Source organism: Castanea sativa, chromosome 4 (assembly GCF_040712315.1).
Source record: "Castanea sativa cultivar Marrone di Chiusa Pesio chromosome 4, ASM4071231v1".
In the NCBI taxonomy this organism is placed as follows: Eukaryota; Viridiplantae; Streptophyta; class Magnoliopsida; order Fagales; family Fagaceae; genus Castanea; species Castanea sativa.
In genome coordinates this window covers 46,530,404-46,546,676 of record NC_134016.1, presented here as the reverse complement: position 1 = coordinate 46,546,676, position 16,273 = coordinate 46,530,404, and the positions used below count along the sequence as shown (strand labels likewise).

At 34.3% G+C, this 16,273-nt stretch overlaps 1 protein-coding gene and 1 long non-coding RNA gene across 2 annotated transcripts; both read left to right on the top strand.

Moving 5' to 3' along the window:
- Positions 1 to 1,204: 1,204 nt before the first annotated feature.
- LOC142631149 (vinorine synthase-like) lies at positions 1,205 to 2,512 on the top strand. Its single transcript, XM_075805241.1, has one exon. The coding sequence runs from the start codon at positions 1,205 to 1,207 to the stop codon at positions 2,510 to 2,512; it is 1,308 nt and encodes a 435-aa protein (XP_075661356.1).
- A 10,846-nt stretch (positions 2,513 to 13,358) lies between these two features.
- On the top strand, positions 13,359 to 16,041 carry LOC142631018 (uncharacterized). The gene is made up of 2 exons (XR_012843487.1): positions 13,359 to 14,025; positions 15,754 to 16,041. It is a non-coding gene; the product is annotated as an uncharacterized LOC142631018 (long non-coding RNA).
- Positions 16,042 to 16,273: the final 232 nt, after the last annotated feature.

The window sequence follows — 16,273 nt, the reverse complement described above, 5'->3', positions numbered from 1 at the left end:
ATTACACTCTTACTTGTACTGGACTCATATTTACTTGTATTGCACTCATATGCTTCCTATATAAAGGCACTCATGTATATTGTTTCAGTGAGAAATACAATACTATTGAATTCAGTATTTCTAACAATAACCAAAGATTATATATAGGGTGGGTTCCAGTTAGCTCAATTAGAAAAATCTCTGATAGTTAAATAAAAGATTTGGGGTTCAATTCCTGCCAACACCAAAAACCGATTGATGTTTTGGTCTGATAATAAAGAGCTATTATTAGGAGCAGACACCATAAGTTGAAACTCTCTAAAAAAATTCATATAGGAATAAAATAAATAAATTATTGTAGTGAGCGTTCTATTAAAGGGGTTTGAGATTATGTGGTATTACACCTGATGCAATAGACAATAGCTCTTAACGATTAAGATTAAGAGTTGAAAAAAACAACTTTTAATTTTAACTATTAATTTTTTTTTAAGTTAAACAATTAAAATTAAAAAATAAAAGTGGTAAAAATATTTTGTAAGTGAGGATAGAGTAATTGCCTTGATCCAAATCCTACTAAGGGAGTACTCCATCAAAATTGATAGAATATCATCTGTTTTACATGCTTTGATAGGTTATTTCAACAATTTAAACTACTCAATTGATTCTTTCAATTATGGAGAACATATGATATAAAAAAAAATATTATTTTCTGTTATTATTTGTTATTTGTAGATCGATCTATTTAAACATTTTAGAGCATTAAGCAAAACAAACAAAAATGTGTGTAAAAATGAGTGATGTTCGACACACTTCATGGAATGTTGTACTGTCATAATTTATTCATACGTATATGTGACACAAATTTTTAGTTTCAAAGGAATTTTTGGTGTTCATAAAAAGACAAAAACAAAATTCTAAGTCATATGTCTCTTTGCACGATCATTGAATACATCAAAGCCAGCTATTTAAATCGGTCTATACCTAATACTACTTATATGCATGCGGTCAAATCGCCGCGAATCATGTTGGGAATCTGTGATACAATCCACACGAAACTGACCAGGAATTTTTTAAAAAGTACTAGCAAGTAGACTTAAAATAGTCCTCTATATATATATATATATATATATATATATATATATATATATGCTGTTGCAACGTATGAAGAACAAAGATTTTCCTATGTATCTTTGTAATTTGTGATAGTACCTCGAAAGTAATTAAGATGGTGATGAATGTTGGGATAATCTCCAAGGAGATAATTAAGCCATCATCTCCAACACCCCATCACCTTAGCAACTTCAAGCTTTCCTTCTTAGACCAAATTGCACCTCCCCTTTATATTCCTATCATTTTGTTCTATAATTCTAAGAAATTTGTGGATGTTGATCCATTCGAAAGATCTCATTTGCTAAAAAAATCTTTAGCCGAAACCTTAACTCCATACTATCCCTTGGCTGGTACACCTATGAATGAAGATTTCTCTATCAATTGTAATGACCAAGGTGTAGACTATATTCAAGCCCGAGTCTCATGCAATCTATCACAAGTGGTAGACAATCCCAAAGGGAAGGAGCTTATGCAATTGCTACCATTTGAGATATATCATAGTAGCACTGAGTTTGGAAAGGACGTTCTCTTAGCTGTCCAATATAACATGTTTGAGTGTGGTGGAGTAGCCATTGCTGTATGTGTGTCACACAAGATTGCTGATGGTACATCAGCGGTCACATTTGTTAATGCATGGGCTGGCATGTCTCGAGGAGAAAGTGAAATTATTAGTCCTAGTTTTGATGCAGCTATCCATTTTCCTCCTAGAGATATCACTGGGTTCATGCCAAGTGTAGCAATTTCAAAAGAAAACATTGTGACTAGAAGATTTGTGTTCAACAAATCAAGCATAGCCATGCTAAGAGAAGAAGCCTCTGCTGCATTTGGTCCAGAAGACAAGGGTCCATCACGCGTGGAGGCCATTTCAGCATTCATATGGAAACGTTTCATGGCAATGGCTAGAGCAAAACAAGGTAAGAAACCAAAACTATTTGCTGCACTTCATGCAGTGAACTTGCGTGAGAGGATGGTTCCACAACTTCCAGTGCATTCCTTTGGGAATCTTTGGAGGATTGTGATTGCAGCATTGCCGGTTGAGATTGAGAAAGATTATCGGTCTCTTGTGAGCCAGCTTCGTAATGCAATCATGGAAATTGACGCTGACTTCCTGAAGAAACTAAAAGATGATGATGGACACTTGGATTTTATAAAGAATACAGTCAAACAGTTTGATCATGGTATTATAGAATTCTGTAACTTCACTAGTTGGTGTAGGTTTCCTGTGTATGAAGTTGATTTTGGTATGGGAAAGCCCACTTGGGTCTGTAGTCCAAGCAGGCCTTATAAGAATGTTGTGGTCATGATGAGTACCAAAGATGGTGATGGAATTGAGACATGGGTGAACATGAAAGAAGAAGACATGGCCTTGTTTGAACATGACCAAGAGCTACTCTCATATGCTTCCTCAACAGATGGGGAATGAAAGAATGTTTGCCTACTACTCTATCAAGTTATTCAATCTGGGTTCTGAAGCTATAGCCTTGCACTTGTTATATTGTTATCATTATCTTTAATCTTCTTTTATGTAATCTCCAATTGTATCCAAGCATACTCTATAATCCAGTCCTATCTGTTTGTTGTTTTTAAGATTGAGCTATTCTACACAATAATAAAATAAAATAAAATAAAGGGACTTTCACGGTTCAGTTCATGTCCCTGCAAGTCAAGTATGGCAGCCACTGCAAGGAGATTTCTTCAAGCTGAATTTTGACAGACCCTGCTTTGATAATGGGGCTACTTCGGGTTATGGTGCTGTTATTCATAATGAGAATGGCGAAGTTATGGCTGCTATATCTACCAAGGGTGGCGTTGTGAGGGATAGTGAAGAGGTGGAGGTGATGGCTTGCCGCAAAGATCTTGAATTTGCTATAGACACTGGTTCTATGGAGGTGATTTTAGAAGGTGATAATGCTATGGTGATGAAGACAGTTTCACAGGCTCAACCAAACTTCTCTCGGCTTGGTTTAATTTATGAGAATATTTGGTGCTTGGCTGCAAGTTTTAGATCCATTTCGGTTAGCTGTGTTAGGCATAGTGCCAATAGTGTTGCTCATGCTTTGGCAAGATTTGCTAGATTATTTGATAATGAAACTGTACGGTTGGAGGAGGATCCTCCACTAGTAGTGGATGCTTTGTATTTGGATTCTAGTCTTATGTATTAGTGAAAGTTATTTGATTCCGGTTTCAAAAAAAAGAAAGTGACCTTGAAAAATTGAGCTTGAACATGTTTTCCTAGTGTTTAGTATGCAATATCATCATTGTTATCAGACTTAAATAAATAAAAGTTATCAATCAAACAACGTTCCAGTAAGAGCAAAAGTATATTACATAAGCCACCTAGCTACTAAAATCGTGAATCATGCAACAAACTTTTAAGTTAAGTAATTAACTTACGTTTTCTATAAATAAAATATGTAGGATGCAATCCGAGGATATGAGGAGTATACAAAACATGACCCTTAAAGAGCCAGCAAGGGCTAACACTTGCAAATAGGAATTTAAGCAACACAAAACCTGGCAAGTAATAACAAAAATCAAGTTTGACAATTAATATACAAATGTCCCTTAAGAACAGTCTATTGATAAGTGTGTGTGTGTGTGTATATATATATAACCCTTAAAATGAATCATAACAAGCTACTCATAAAAATCGGTGTAAATGTTGGACACGCCCAGATTGATTAGGCTGAAGGTTGTTTAGTACAGAAATAAATAAACACAAAAAATAAGAAGCCCAATAAGTAATAAAATCTGTTAGACACATTATGGCGCAAGTGGCCAAATCCAATTGTAGGCCTATGTAATTGTAGAACAAGCATATTAACCTATGGTTAACTTAAGGTTAGTTATATATTCTCTAGTATATAAACCTTACATTAGATTCATTGTAAGTTTGTAACACAAGTAGTGCTAAATATAATATGTAGCTGTCAAGGGCTTTTTTACCGTGGACATAGATCGTTATGCATAACCACGTAAATTTTTGTGTATGCTCTCTTTCATGCTTCGGTTCATCATTCAATTATCACACACAATCACACAACAGCTTTCACACTATAATTGTGAACAAATATAGGAGCAATAATGCCAAAAATATATTTTAACTATTATACTCAAGCAATTGGGTTGGCTACTAATGATAAAACCTCACTGCAGAAACTTTCTACAGCACTGGCCTCTACAACCAACAACACCATAAAAAACTACTTTATAGAAACTATCTGTAACACCAGCCCATGGCCAATATACTGTACAGTTAGAAATCAAATAAACCTCAAAAAATATTGATACAACCTCTGCACACACCATAATAATTTATTGGAAAAAAAGAAAAGAAAATTAAAGAAAAATACACCAAACAAGAACACCAATTATCTAATAATATTGGGCTTTGAAAAAAAAAAAAAAAAAACCTTATCAAAGAACGATTTGAGAGAGAGAGAGCGAGAACAGATGTGAAAGAGTTTAACGCAGATACAAAGAGTACCAAAATAGGCGTGAGAGCTATTCTTGTTTCCCACGGCGAAAAAGAGAGGATATTTATAGGATTTATGTTTTTTTCCTTGCGGAACCTATAAAAAATAGAGAAATACTATGTTCACAATATTTTCACTATATTTTCACAACACTTTCACAACAAATCTTAGGTGAAAGGTTATTACAGGTTGTTACTGGTGGGTAAAAAAGTAATTTCGATGGTGGATTCAAATTAAAAACCTTGTAACAACATTGCTTTATTGGTGTTACTCCATTCTCAACATCGTTTCCGCCGTCATAGCCTTTTACTGTAGAACCTTCGATGCTTCCAGCCGTCGTCCTTGGGTTCTGAACCTACAACTGCCGTCATTGAGAAGTCCCGCACCACATAGACCACTTCACTTACCGTCTTCGTCGTGCATCTTGCTCCGATAAATATTTTGCAGGTACCACAGTGAACGTCTAGCCCCGATCTACCCAATTGTGGAAATCTTGTAAACATCGGAGCTTGAACGTGCCCTCATGCGCCGCCCAAAGGTTCCGCGCCGCAACTCACACGCTACATGAACTGCCACGCACTTACACGCACCAAGATTTGCACCTGCTGACGTCAGCGATTATGCCATCTACACCACGTCAACCTTAGGTGACGTCATCACTGCCACGTCATTAGCTGATGTCATCAACTGACATCATCACTACCACGTCATCACTTATGTCATTTAGAAGTCATCCGCTTACATCATCCACAGGTTAGTTGCTTACGTCATTCTTGACCTACCGCTGTTGACTATGACCAGCGTTGACTTTCCTGTGTGACTATGACCTACGTTGACAGTTGACTTTTTGCCAGAGTTGACTTTTTGCAGTCCATGTGCTCTTTATCCAGGTTTTCACGTAAATTTTATTTTTGCAGTCTATTTTTGCATATTTTGCTTCTAAATGAAGAATAAGGACAAGTATTCTTCTTGTTGAAATAATCGTCCCCGACAATCCAGTAAAGGTTTTTGCAAATGTTTTAGCCACAATATTGAAACTTGCTATCATCACAACAAATCAACTATTTCAATTTCTACTACTGCTACTCTTGCTAACACTGAGAGTGTCCAACCAATGGCTTCCGTCTCTACACAGTCTAAGTCTTCAGGACGCACTTTCACTATGTCCACAGATGACCTTAAAAACATCATCGCTAATGTCATTTGTATGGTTGATAATGTATCTTATTCCTCTTCTTTCTCAGCTTTATCTAGTATGTCTCCTTCCTCTTGGCTTTTGGATTCTACTTGTTGCTATCACATGACACTTCACTCATCTTTATTTTTTGAACTTAAGCCTGCACCACACCCTCTTAATATTCGCACAGCAAATGGGTTCACAATGTCTGATCATAATATAGGGTTCGTTTCGACCTCCAACCTCTCGGTTCCTAGGGTCTTTAATGTTCCTGACCTTTTTTACAATTTATTTTCTATGGGACAATTAGCTGAGTTGGGTTATCGCATTATCTTTGATTATTCTAGGTGTATTGTGCACGATCCAAGGACAGGACAGGATCTTGGTATCGGTCCTAGAGTTGGGCATATGTTTCCCGTGGACAACCTTCGTCTTCCACTTATTGCTCATGTTTCTGTTGCTGCAGCTGCTGCTGTTTCTTCTATTCCTTCCCTTGCACTTTGGCATGCCCAACTTGGCACGCATCTTCCTCTCGGGTACAACACTTGGCTTCTAGAGGTTTGTTAGGTTCAATGTTCACAAAAAATTTTGATTGTGTTTCATGTCAGTTAGGAAAAAAACCAGCTTTGCCTTTCAATACTAGTGAATCAATGTCCATTGATATCTTTGACCTAATTCATTTTGATGTCTGGGGGCCTTCTCTATCTCTAGTATTGGTGCATCTTGTTATTTTGTTGTCTTTGTTGATGATTATTCCCGCTATAGCTGGATTTTTCATATAAAACATCGTTCTGAATTATTGCAAGTATATACTAATTTTGCAAAAATGGTTGGAACTCAATTTTCCAAACGTATCAAAATTTTTTGATCTTATAATGCTCTTGAATACACTTAATATACTTTCCAAGCTATTTTGCATTTCTATGGCACTGTTTATCAACTAACTTGTCTAGGTACCTCTCAGCAAAATGGTAGAACCGAACGAAAACTTCGTCATATTCTTGACACTGCTCGTGCTCTCTTTCTTTCTGCCAAAGTTCTCGCTCCTTTTTGGGGCAAAGTTGCTCTTCGTGTTGTTCATGCTATCAATCTTGTTATCTAAAATCAAACTCCATATAAGCACCTTTTTGGGTCGCCTCCAAACTATCACCACCTTCGCTCCTTCGATTCTACTTGTTTTGTTCTTCTTCAACCACTTGAGCATAATAAACTTGAGCCTCGATCAAGGCTTTGTTATTTTCTTGGCTATGGCGAAACTCAAAAGGGGTATCGATGTTATGATCCTATCTCCCATCATCTTCGTATCTCCTGCAATGTTGTCTTTTGGGAACATCGCTCCTTTGTTGAGCTCTCTCACTTCTGTGCCTCCCTATCTTCCTCCTCTGTCTTAGATCTTTTTTTAGATGAGGCACATATTCCTTCTATAGCTGTTCCTGATCCTCCTGTAGTTGCTCTTGATTCTCCTATAGACTTATCTGCCCAACTACCAGATACCTTTGATCTTTTTCCTAGTTTACCCTTTAATGAACAAGTGGAAGATACATAAGTTGAAAACGAGCTACCCAACCTTGAGCTTGGGTCCCCTGCTCCTACTCTGCCTGAAGATGTTGCACAAGACATTCCACCTCGTCACTCAACTCGGGTAAGATCCATTCCTACACATTTACTTGACTATCATTATTACATTGCCCTTGCTACACTGCATGAGCCTCACACCTATCGTGAGGCTTCCACTGACCCTTTATAGAAAATTGCAATGAAAGAGGAACTTGATGTATTATCTAAAAATCATACTTGGAATTTGGTGACTCTCCCTCCTGGGAAATTTGTGGTTGGTTGTAAGTGGATCTACAAGATTAAGACTCGCTCTGATGGGTCCATTGAGATGAAAGATCTTGGACATCTCAGCTACTTCTTAGGTCTTGAAATCACTCATTCTACAGATGGACTTTATTTTACTCAAGCCAAGTATGCCTCTAAACTCTTGTCTTGAGCTGGACTCACTAATAACAAGACTGTTGACACTCCAGTTGAGCTTATTGCGCATCTGACTCCCTCAAAGGGAAACCATTGTCTAATCCCTCTCTTTACAGACGGTTGGTTGGCATCCTAGTTTATCTCACTATCACTTGTCCAGAGATTTCCTATGCTATTCACCAGGTGAGCTAGTATCTATTTGCTCCACGATCGACTCACTATGTTGCTGTTTTGCGCATTCTTCGATACCTAAAGGGTACTCTCTCCCATGGTCTTTTCTACTCTGCTCAGTCTCCTCTTGCTCTCCGTACATTTTCTGATGCTAATTGGGCAGGAGATCTCATTGATCACAAGTCCACCACTGGTTATTGCTTTCTTCTTGGTTCTTCTCTGATTTCTTAGCAAAGCAAGAAACAAACTCATATGGCTCGTTCTAGTACGGAGCAGAATATCGTGCCCTTGTTGATACCATGTCTAAGCTCCTTTTGCTACGATGGCTTCTTAAAGACTTAGGTGTGTCCACATCCTCTGCTACTCTTTTTTATTGTGACAACCAAAGTGCCATTCATATTTCTCACAATGATGTCTTCCATGAACAAACTAAACACGTCGAGATTGATTGACATTTTATCCGTTATCATCTTGTCCATGGTGCTCTCAAGTTGATCTCAGTCTCCTCTAAAGATCAACTTGCAAATATCTTCACCAAGTCACATCCTAATGGACGTCTTCATACTTTGGTTGACAACCTCAAGTTAGTCTCACATCCACCTTGAGTTTGAGGGGAGCTATTAACGTGTATTAGGGTATGTGGGCTTTAGGCCCACCTTGTTTACTTGTATAGCACACTTACTTGTACTGCATACTTTGCCTCATATATAAAGGCACTCATGTATATTCTATGAGAAATACAATACACTTATTCAATATTTCTAACAATTATAAAATTTTTGTAAAATAAGAAGTCGGGAATAGATTTATAAATTGTTCAATATGTCTACTGCTTTTATTTTATTTTTAGTGAAGAGAATAGATTTAGAAATTTAAACTTTAGAGAAGTTTAAAAATAACAAATTAAATCATATAGTTTAAAAGTAAACATTGAGACTTTTTATTATTAAAAAAAAAAAACAAATTTAAGCCTCCACTCATATAAGTGAATTTTGTATTGGGTTTAATAATCGTTCAGGTTTTAATTGGGTTTAATTTATTACTAAATCTATTGGTTTTTGTGGTGGGAATAGATTTAAAAATTTAAACTTTAGAGAGTGCAACAAATTAAATCATGTAGTCTAAACGGTAATAAATTAACTGAAGAAGTTTTGAAAAATAAAAAATTAAATCATATATATATATATATATAAGGTGAAGCGTAGCATTTATTGTTGCTACGTTTCTGTTGAGACACATCAGCAACCACATCATCCACTTACTTCTAACTCTCTCTCTCTCTCTCTCTCTCTTTTATTAATTTTCTTAGCTTATTGTTATACACTCTCAAACCTTTTCTCCTCCCTTTACCTTTTCATCTTCCCGTTATTAACTACCATAATATCTGTTTTGTTCTATCCCTTTATCTTCCTTTATTTTTTGCTCTTCTTATTCTCATATTCTTATTATAAAATTCCAATTCTCTCTCACCTTTTGTGCATAGTTTTCTCACACACAAAATGTTATTCCTCTCTCCTTCTCTAATTTTTTTTTTTCATTTTTAGGTTGATTTTCTATTATGTGAATCCTATGGATTTGTTGTGCTAGAGAAATCATGGTCCACTCTCAATCCTTTGTGATCATAGTTCAATGTATCAAAAGTTTTTTTTTTTTCATATTTATCATTAATATTTGTTTGCAACTCATTTGCATCAAGCCACATCATAGAATTCATGTTCGTGATTTCAGCCAATCTGATGTAGATATAGGAGTAAGGAATAAGTATACCACTAATGCTTGGGAAGCCTAAGTATACCACTATTAATTGTCAATTACAATTGTTATTTATGTTATCATTGTTATGTGTTGAACTGAAGTAATGAACCTATATACTTGGCCTAAATTGAACATGATCATGCCAAATTTTGAGATGCATATCCTTTTGAGTTCTCACATATGCCTAGACCATATGAGTTTCTAATTTTTCATTTTTTTTCTTTGGTTGAGATTATGAGTTCCTTTCCAAAGTATTATTGATAATTGTGAATTGAGAAGTTTCATAATTATTTTCCTTCTTTTGTGTGTGTGTGTGTGTGTGTGTGTGTGTGTGTGTGTGTGTATTAAATTTTTTACATCCTATAATGTGGTTGATGTGGTATGGCTAGCCTCATATTACACTATAAAGAAATGCAAGTATATTTTCAGATATTGAATAATTAACGTTTTCTTGTAGGTTACTGAATTAATCAGTCTCGTATTATCAACGTAAGCTATTTTCAAAGCTTACTTTAGGTTGATGAATTTTTATGTTTTTTAGAACTTCACTTTAGATTAATGTGATTTAGTTTTGTATTTTTATGATGGTATTTTTTTTTCTTTGATTTCATAGATGTCAACTTATTTCATTATAAAGATAGTATATAAGAATATATCATTATTATATTATATAGCATGATTTGAATAATTTGATGTTTATTACTATATCATATATTTTTACTCTTTTTGTTCCTATCTTATTTTTTATAAATTTGTTTCTCTCTCTCTCTCTCTCTCTCTCTCTCTCTCTCTCTCTCTCTCTCTCTCTCTCAATTTTTTATTCTTTCTTGCAACTCTACTTTAGGCTAACGGATCATTGTATTTTTTAAAACTTTATTTTGGGTTAATATGTTTTAGTGTTATATTTTCGAGTTTTCTATATTATAAGTAATCTCTCTCCCTCTTATAGTTTTGATTTAATTTTTATTTAAGTTACTTAGTTATTTTGTAAGTGAGAATTTGAATTAATAATAAATAAATAAAAAGTCTTGGCTATGCATTTGAATGTGTCTATCAAATATTTGAGTAACATTAAGTGCAATTTTGTTATGATTTTTTATTATCATAATAATCTTCTTTAAGAGAATGAGGAATTTAAATGATTTATTCAAAACTTAAAAATTTTAATTGCACAAAAAACAAAATAGAAAAACATTGTGCACTATAACATAATTTCGAATAATATGGACCACCTCATAAAGGAATACTATCAATCAAATGCAACCCAAAATAATAGAATGATATATTGGTAGTGTTAGAAAAATGAAATAATTTTAGAAATTGTTTAATTTTTAGGGAGAACAAAATTATCTTCAACAAAATTTAGAAAACAAATAATATTTTATACCATAATTATAAAATAACAAATTAAACTTATTCTCACACATCGCGTGGGTCTGCGACTAGTATAGTTTAAAAGTAAATATTGAGATTTGTTTTATTAAAAAACAAATTAAACCTTCCAATCATATAAGTGAATTTTGTGTTGGGTTTAATATTTGTTCAAGTTTTAATTGGGTTTAATGTATTACCAAAACCATAGGACTTAATTACAAGTGAAATTAAAAAAAAAAAGAAAAAAAAAAAGACTAAAACTATAGGTTTTAGTTGGTTTTTTTATACTTCCAGGAAGGAAAAACTTTCGTGCCCCTTTTGAACACCCCTAAACTATATAAGTTTTTCCCACTTCAAGATCGTAGGTCATAAACAAGTTTTGGTTGTCGTCTTATATTCTGCTTTCTTTCTGTTTTAGCACTCTCATTACTGCCTTCCTCGCATTCTCTTTCATTTTTTATAACTCATTTATGTCGAAACTTTTTCTTTTTTGAGAAATAATTACAATATATTACTAACTCCGCAGCTCGAATCATTTCCTCCATAGTTCAGCTACAAGGCCTTTGGCAATGTCAAAACAACTTCGTTGGGGACAATAAGATACCTCCAAACCAACTATTCTCATTCCTTCCTAAAGAGCAAACTCAACATCCAGCAACCCCGATCCGACTCTACCCTATCTTATTATTTTTTACACCCTCTAAACTATAGGATTAATACTAAATAGAGATAACAATGTATTTCATCTTCTATCAAGGTGGGGTTGTTTTCGTAATTTTTTTTTTTGTTGCTTAACCAGTAATTTGAGGTCTACAATATGAGAAACCTTAATAGGTTTGTTGTTTAAAAAAAAAAAAAGATAATAAGCATCTATGATTAGGCTCATTTTTATCTTGCCTACCCGTGATTTGAATGTTCGCATTTTACCCACAAAGGTCACCCCTATTAGAGCCTCCGTAACCCACTCCTATTAAAAATAGTTTAATTATTTTTTTTTTTTTTCATGTCATGTGATGTCTCTCTCCGCTCCAAAAAGAAAATAAATCAAAAGGTTGAGGTTTTGTAAAAATTAAGGACAAACATTTCCATCTTCTTCCCCACTACCCATTTCAGCATTTTATATCCAAACCTTTCAATTAACCTAGCTAACTCCCTCCAGTAAAAAATTTCAGTAAATTTAAGTGCAAAATTAAAAGAGAATGATTTTTTTTTTTTCAGTAAATTGAATGTTTTACAAGAAGCCATTAAGAAAATCAAAATCATCCAAAGAATGCTAGCTTCACGAAATCCAAAAATTTATCATTGCTGCCGCTAGTTCAGGTTAGTTCTATGCAATCTTAAAAACGCATAACTTCATTGTTTAGTTAAAATTGTGTTCAAGGTACTACACTTAGCTTTATTCCTATACAAAGCTTAGTTATTGTTGTTGTTGTTGTTTGCAATTAAGAAATCTAAAGCCCACCCAATTCACCAGGAATATCAAAAACCATTAATCCAAACCACAAAAAAATTAAAAATAATAACAATAAAAATAAAATAAAATAAAATAATAACAATAACAATAACAATAATAATAAGGTTCAAGCAACAAAAATAATATATTAAGACTCTAAAGTACTGTTTCACGTCATTCATTGTGTGTGTGTGTGTATATATATATGTGTGTATGTATGTATATAAAATAAGGTTCAAGCAAACACAACCAAGTTACACTAAACCCACAACTAAATACGAGTATATGATTGCAAATTATAATAGGGTCTTTTGCAAATCGAAAATACAATCGATAGAAGCAATGGAAAACTTTCAAAATTGAACTCATATAATCTAAGGTTTAGGCGTTACATACCAAAATTTGAACCGACTAGGACAAAATTTTCACAATTAAATTGATAATTAAATAGTTGCTTTCATAAAGTCTTTCTCATTGGTTTATTCACTTTTATTAATATCAGAGCTCTTCACTTTTATTTATTCTCAGTTGTCACCAACAATTATTCTTCCAACACAGTCAATTAAATACTAGCACTAACACAAAAAATGAACTCTAGTATCTGCCTGCCGCAATTGATGCCACAACCCATGGAATTAAAAAATAAGTTTCCATTGTCTGCCTGCGAAAACCGGTGCCAAAACCCATGGAATCAAGCAGACCGCAATTATTAAAGCATTCAGTCCAACTCCCTTTTGTTGTAAATTGTCCCGAAAGCATTTTGATCACGAAGTAAAGGATCAAAACATACCCAACCGTTCTTCTTTCTTCCGAGAAAGTATATAGTGTTTCAGGAATTCCACATCAGCACTTAGTTGGTGTTTCTAGGCCCAATAAAAAAGTGACATCTGTCTAAATCTTATACAGCTCAGCATACTACACCCTAATACACCTGAAAAGACAAAAATACCCCTGAAAATTTTGAATCCCCGCCTTTAACACCCTCTTCCCCTTCTTCAGCAAAATCAAAACCCACTCTCCAGTCTCCATTTCTGCTTTTTCTCACCGCACCACCATATTCTCTCTCTCTCAACTCCAAAGCTCCACAGCCACTGCCTAGCGTTGCCGCTGAAATTTTTTTCTAATACTCGCCCTCTCTTGCTTTTCCCCTTTTCGCAAAATCAAAACAATTTCATCTCTTTCTCTATCCGTTTCTCTCGGCACCACTAGAGCACACCAGCACCTCCATGACTCCATCTTCTCTCTCTCAAGTCTCAACTCCAAACCTTGACAACCACTGCCTAGCATCGTCGCTGGAGACCGACCTTTGTCTCATCAGAAAAACGCCCAAAACTGTCTCTCTTTCTCGTTGTTTCCAACCACCGACGCCAGAAGTTTTCTTGCCGCTTCTAACACCTGAATTTGCAAAGAGAACCAGTACAATCAACTTCTTCTTCAAGAACCCAGTTCACTTGAGTTCTCACGGACAACGGTCAAAAGCATGATTCCCATCCAAGCTCTCGACCCTCAAAGAGATGAAGAAACAGAGAAACCAAACATCAATGACAAAACCGGTGCTTTCACATCCCATGTCACTCTCTTTCTCTTGTATAATTTTCCCATACATGTCAAATTTGCCATTTTTCTTTTGTGGGTAACTTTATATTTGGCCAAAATGTCTTTTTTCGCATAGTCCATAATTTTACTAATTTTTTTGTGAATTTTAAGAATAATTCTTGCATAATATTATGCTACTTATAATGGGTTTGTGACATATTTCTACAAATTTGAGGTATTACAGCAGAATGATATGTGTTAAGGTCACCATGTTTGTTCGGGTACATTGTAGCTAATGATTTGGATATCAAGAAACACTTGTATTCCATAGTCAGTTCTACCATTTTTGTTAGCAAATTCCTGAATTAGAGAAGATATGAACTTTAGGTAGATGCATGTCTTTTGAGTTTAAGTCCAGTTAAAGAGCATGTGTAGACATAAAATGTGGCCCAACTTGTGATGCGTTTAGCTTTTATTTGGATATCTATCTTGCTTTTGTAAAGATTATTGATGAAAATTAGCTATAACCTGTTCTACATTGTCCAAATTTTTTTTAAAACACTGGTTATCTATGTTTATTGCTTCCTCTATTGGATGATAGGATAAGTGCTAATCTGATGGAATTGTTGAATACAGTGGTGAGTACCTTTTTCCCCCAATCAGGTTCAACTTCACCCATCATGTCCCTTCACTTGTCTTAACCAGTGTTGATAAAGTTTCTTCATCATCCACAGTCCACATGAATGAGTTATGTCTTGAAGTTGTAACTTATTTGGTGAGGCTGCTTTGAAATTAGGGAAAAGTGATTCCAAAAGGTCTAGCATCATCATTGGTTCTCTTTGTGTATATTTACTGCCTTGGTATACTATATGAGTATAGCATGAGACTGAATAAACTTTGCTGGATCTGATTATTTACTTGTCCAGGTTAGCCATGAATGCAGGGCAATTAGCTACTAGTTTACATTGAAAGGATTCTTTTAAAGTATTGTTTTCTATATTCCTTATGAATAAAAAAAATAGTTTAGATTTTGAGTTTATTTTTAATCAGTCTATCGGTTGGGTGCGTTTGTCTAGCTTTCCTTTTTATATCGTACACTGAGTAGATGTAAACTGGCAATGCCTGTCCGCTATAATATGCCATGTTATTTTTTTTTCAATGTTTTTACAACATAATACAAGATTAACATGTAGATGGATGAATGGGAAATTTTTTTATTGATTAGACATATGCTATTTGTGATTGTAAAATTCCATGTCTGTTTAGATGTGAAATTTTTAGACATATACTTACATTCGTTTCACTTATTCTTTCAGCCATGATTTTCTATAATACCAACATATTTTCTTCTGAAATTCAATTGAGAAGATAAATGTTTAGACCATTTTTCTTAGTTTATTCTATTGTATCTTCTGCACTTGAATAATGGCTCAAACTATTTACAATGTTTTATAAGCAAAAAGTTCAGTTAATGATCCTTGTATCCTAACTCTAACATGATATCCAGGTTTTCCATCGTTGAGTTTTTTTACTTCTGCACTCTTCAAGATATCACACAGTTTGTATTCCCACATATTAGTTTGCTATTTTTTATGTTTCTTAGCACATTGCCTGCTTTGTCTTTTTCTTTGTACTTTTTCATCATAATGGCAGAGGAGTTTTATTTACCTATCCAAAAAAAAAATCTGGTATTGTTGTTGGCTATACTAATTATTAAATTTTTGTTTCTTGTTGGATTATTGTAGGGGGTTGTCAACTATGTAAGATTTTTCACTAAAGCGATGAAGATGTCAAATATGAAGCAATAGGATAAATTGAAGCTCTGAAGTATCAATCAATGATGGATAATTACAAAATAGTTGTGAAGCAGCTGAAGTAGGCATCAATAGGGTCTTGGCTATTTTTTGTAGTTTGTTTTGGTGTGTTTATGTATGCTGGCAAAACAAAAGCACCTATATGTTGTTACCTTGATGTAACTTTTTGAATATTGATGCCAATAATAGTGATGTATTATAAAATTTATCTTTATGTTAGCTTTTGGTTCAATGAAAATTTATTTTTATGTAAGCTTTTGATTCAATGAAAATTCACCTTTATATAATCATTGGGTACCAAAGACAAACAGCACCATTGATTAAGGAAGTTGCATTTTATATAATCTAAATTATAGGTATTACAGCAAACAACAACACAATATATAATCTAAATTCCAGAATTGTGTCCAGGAAAAAAAATCTTGCTCAAGCTTTGATAGAATAAGTATTT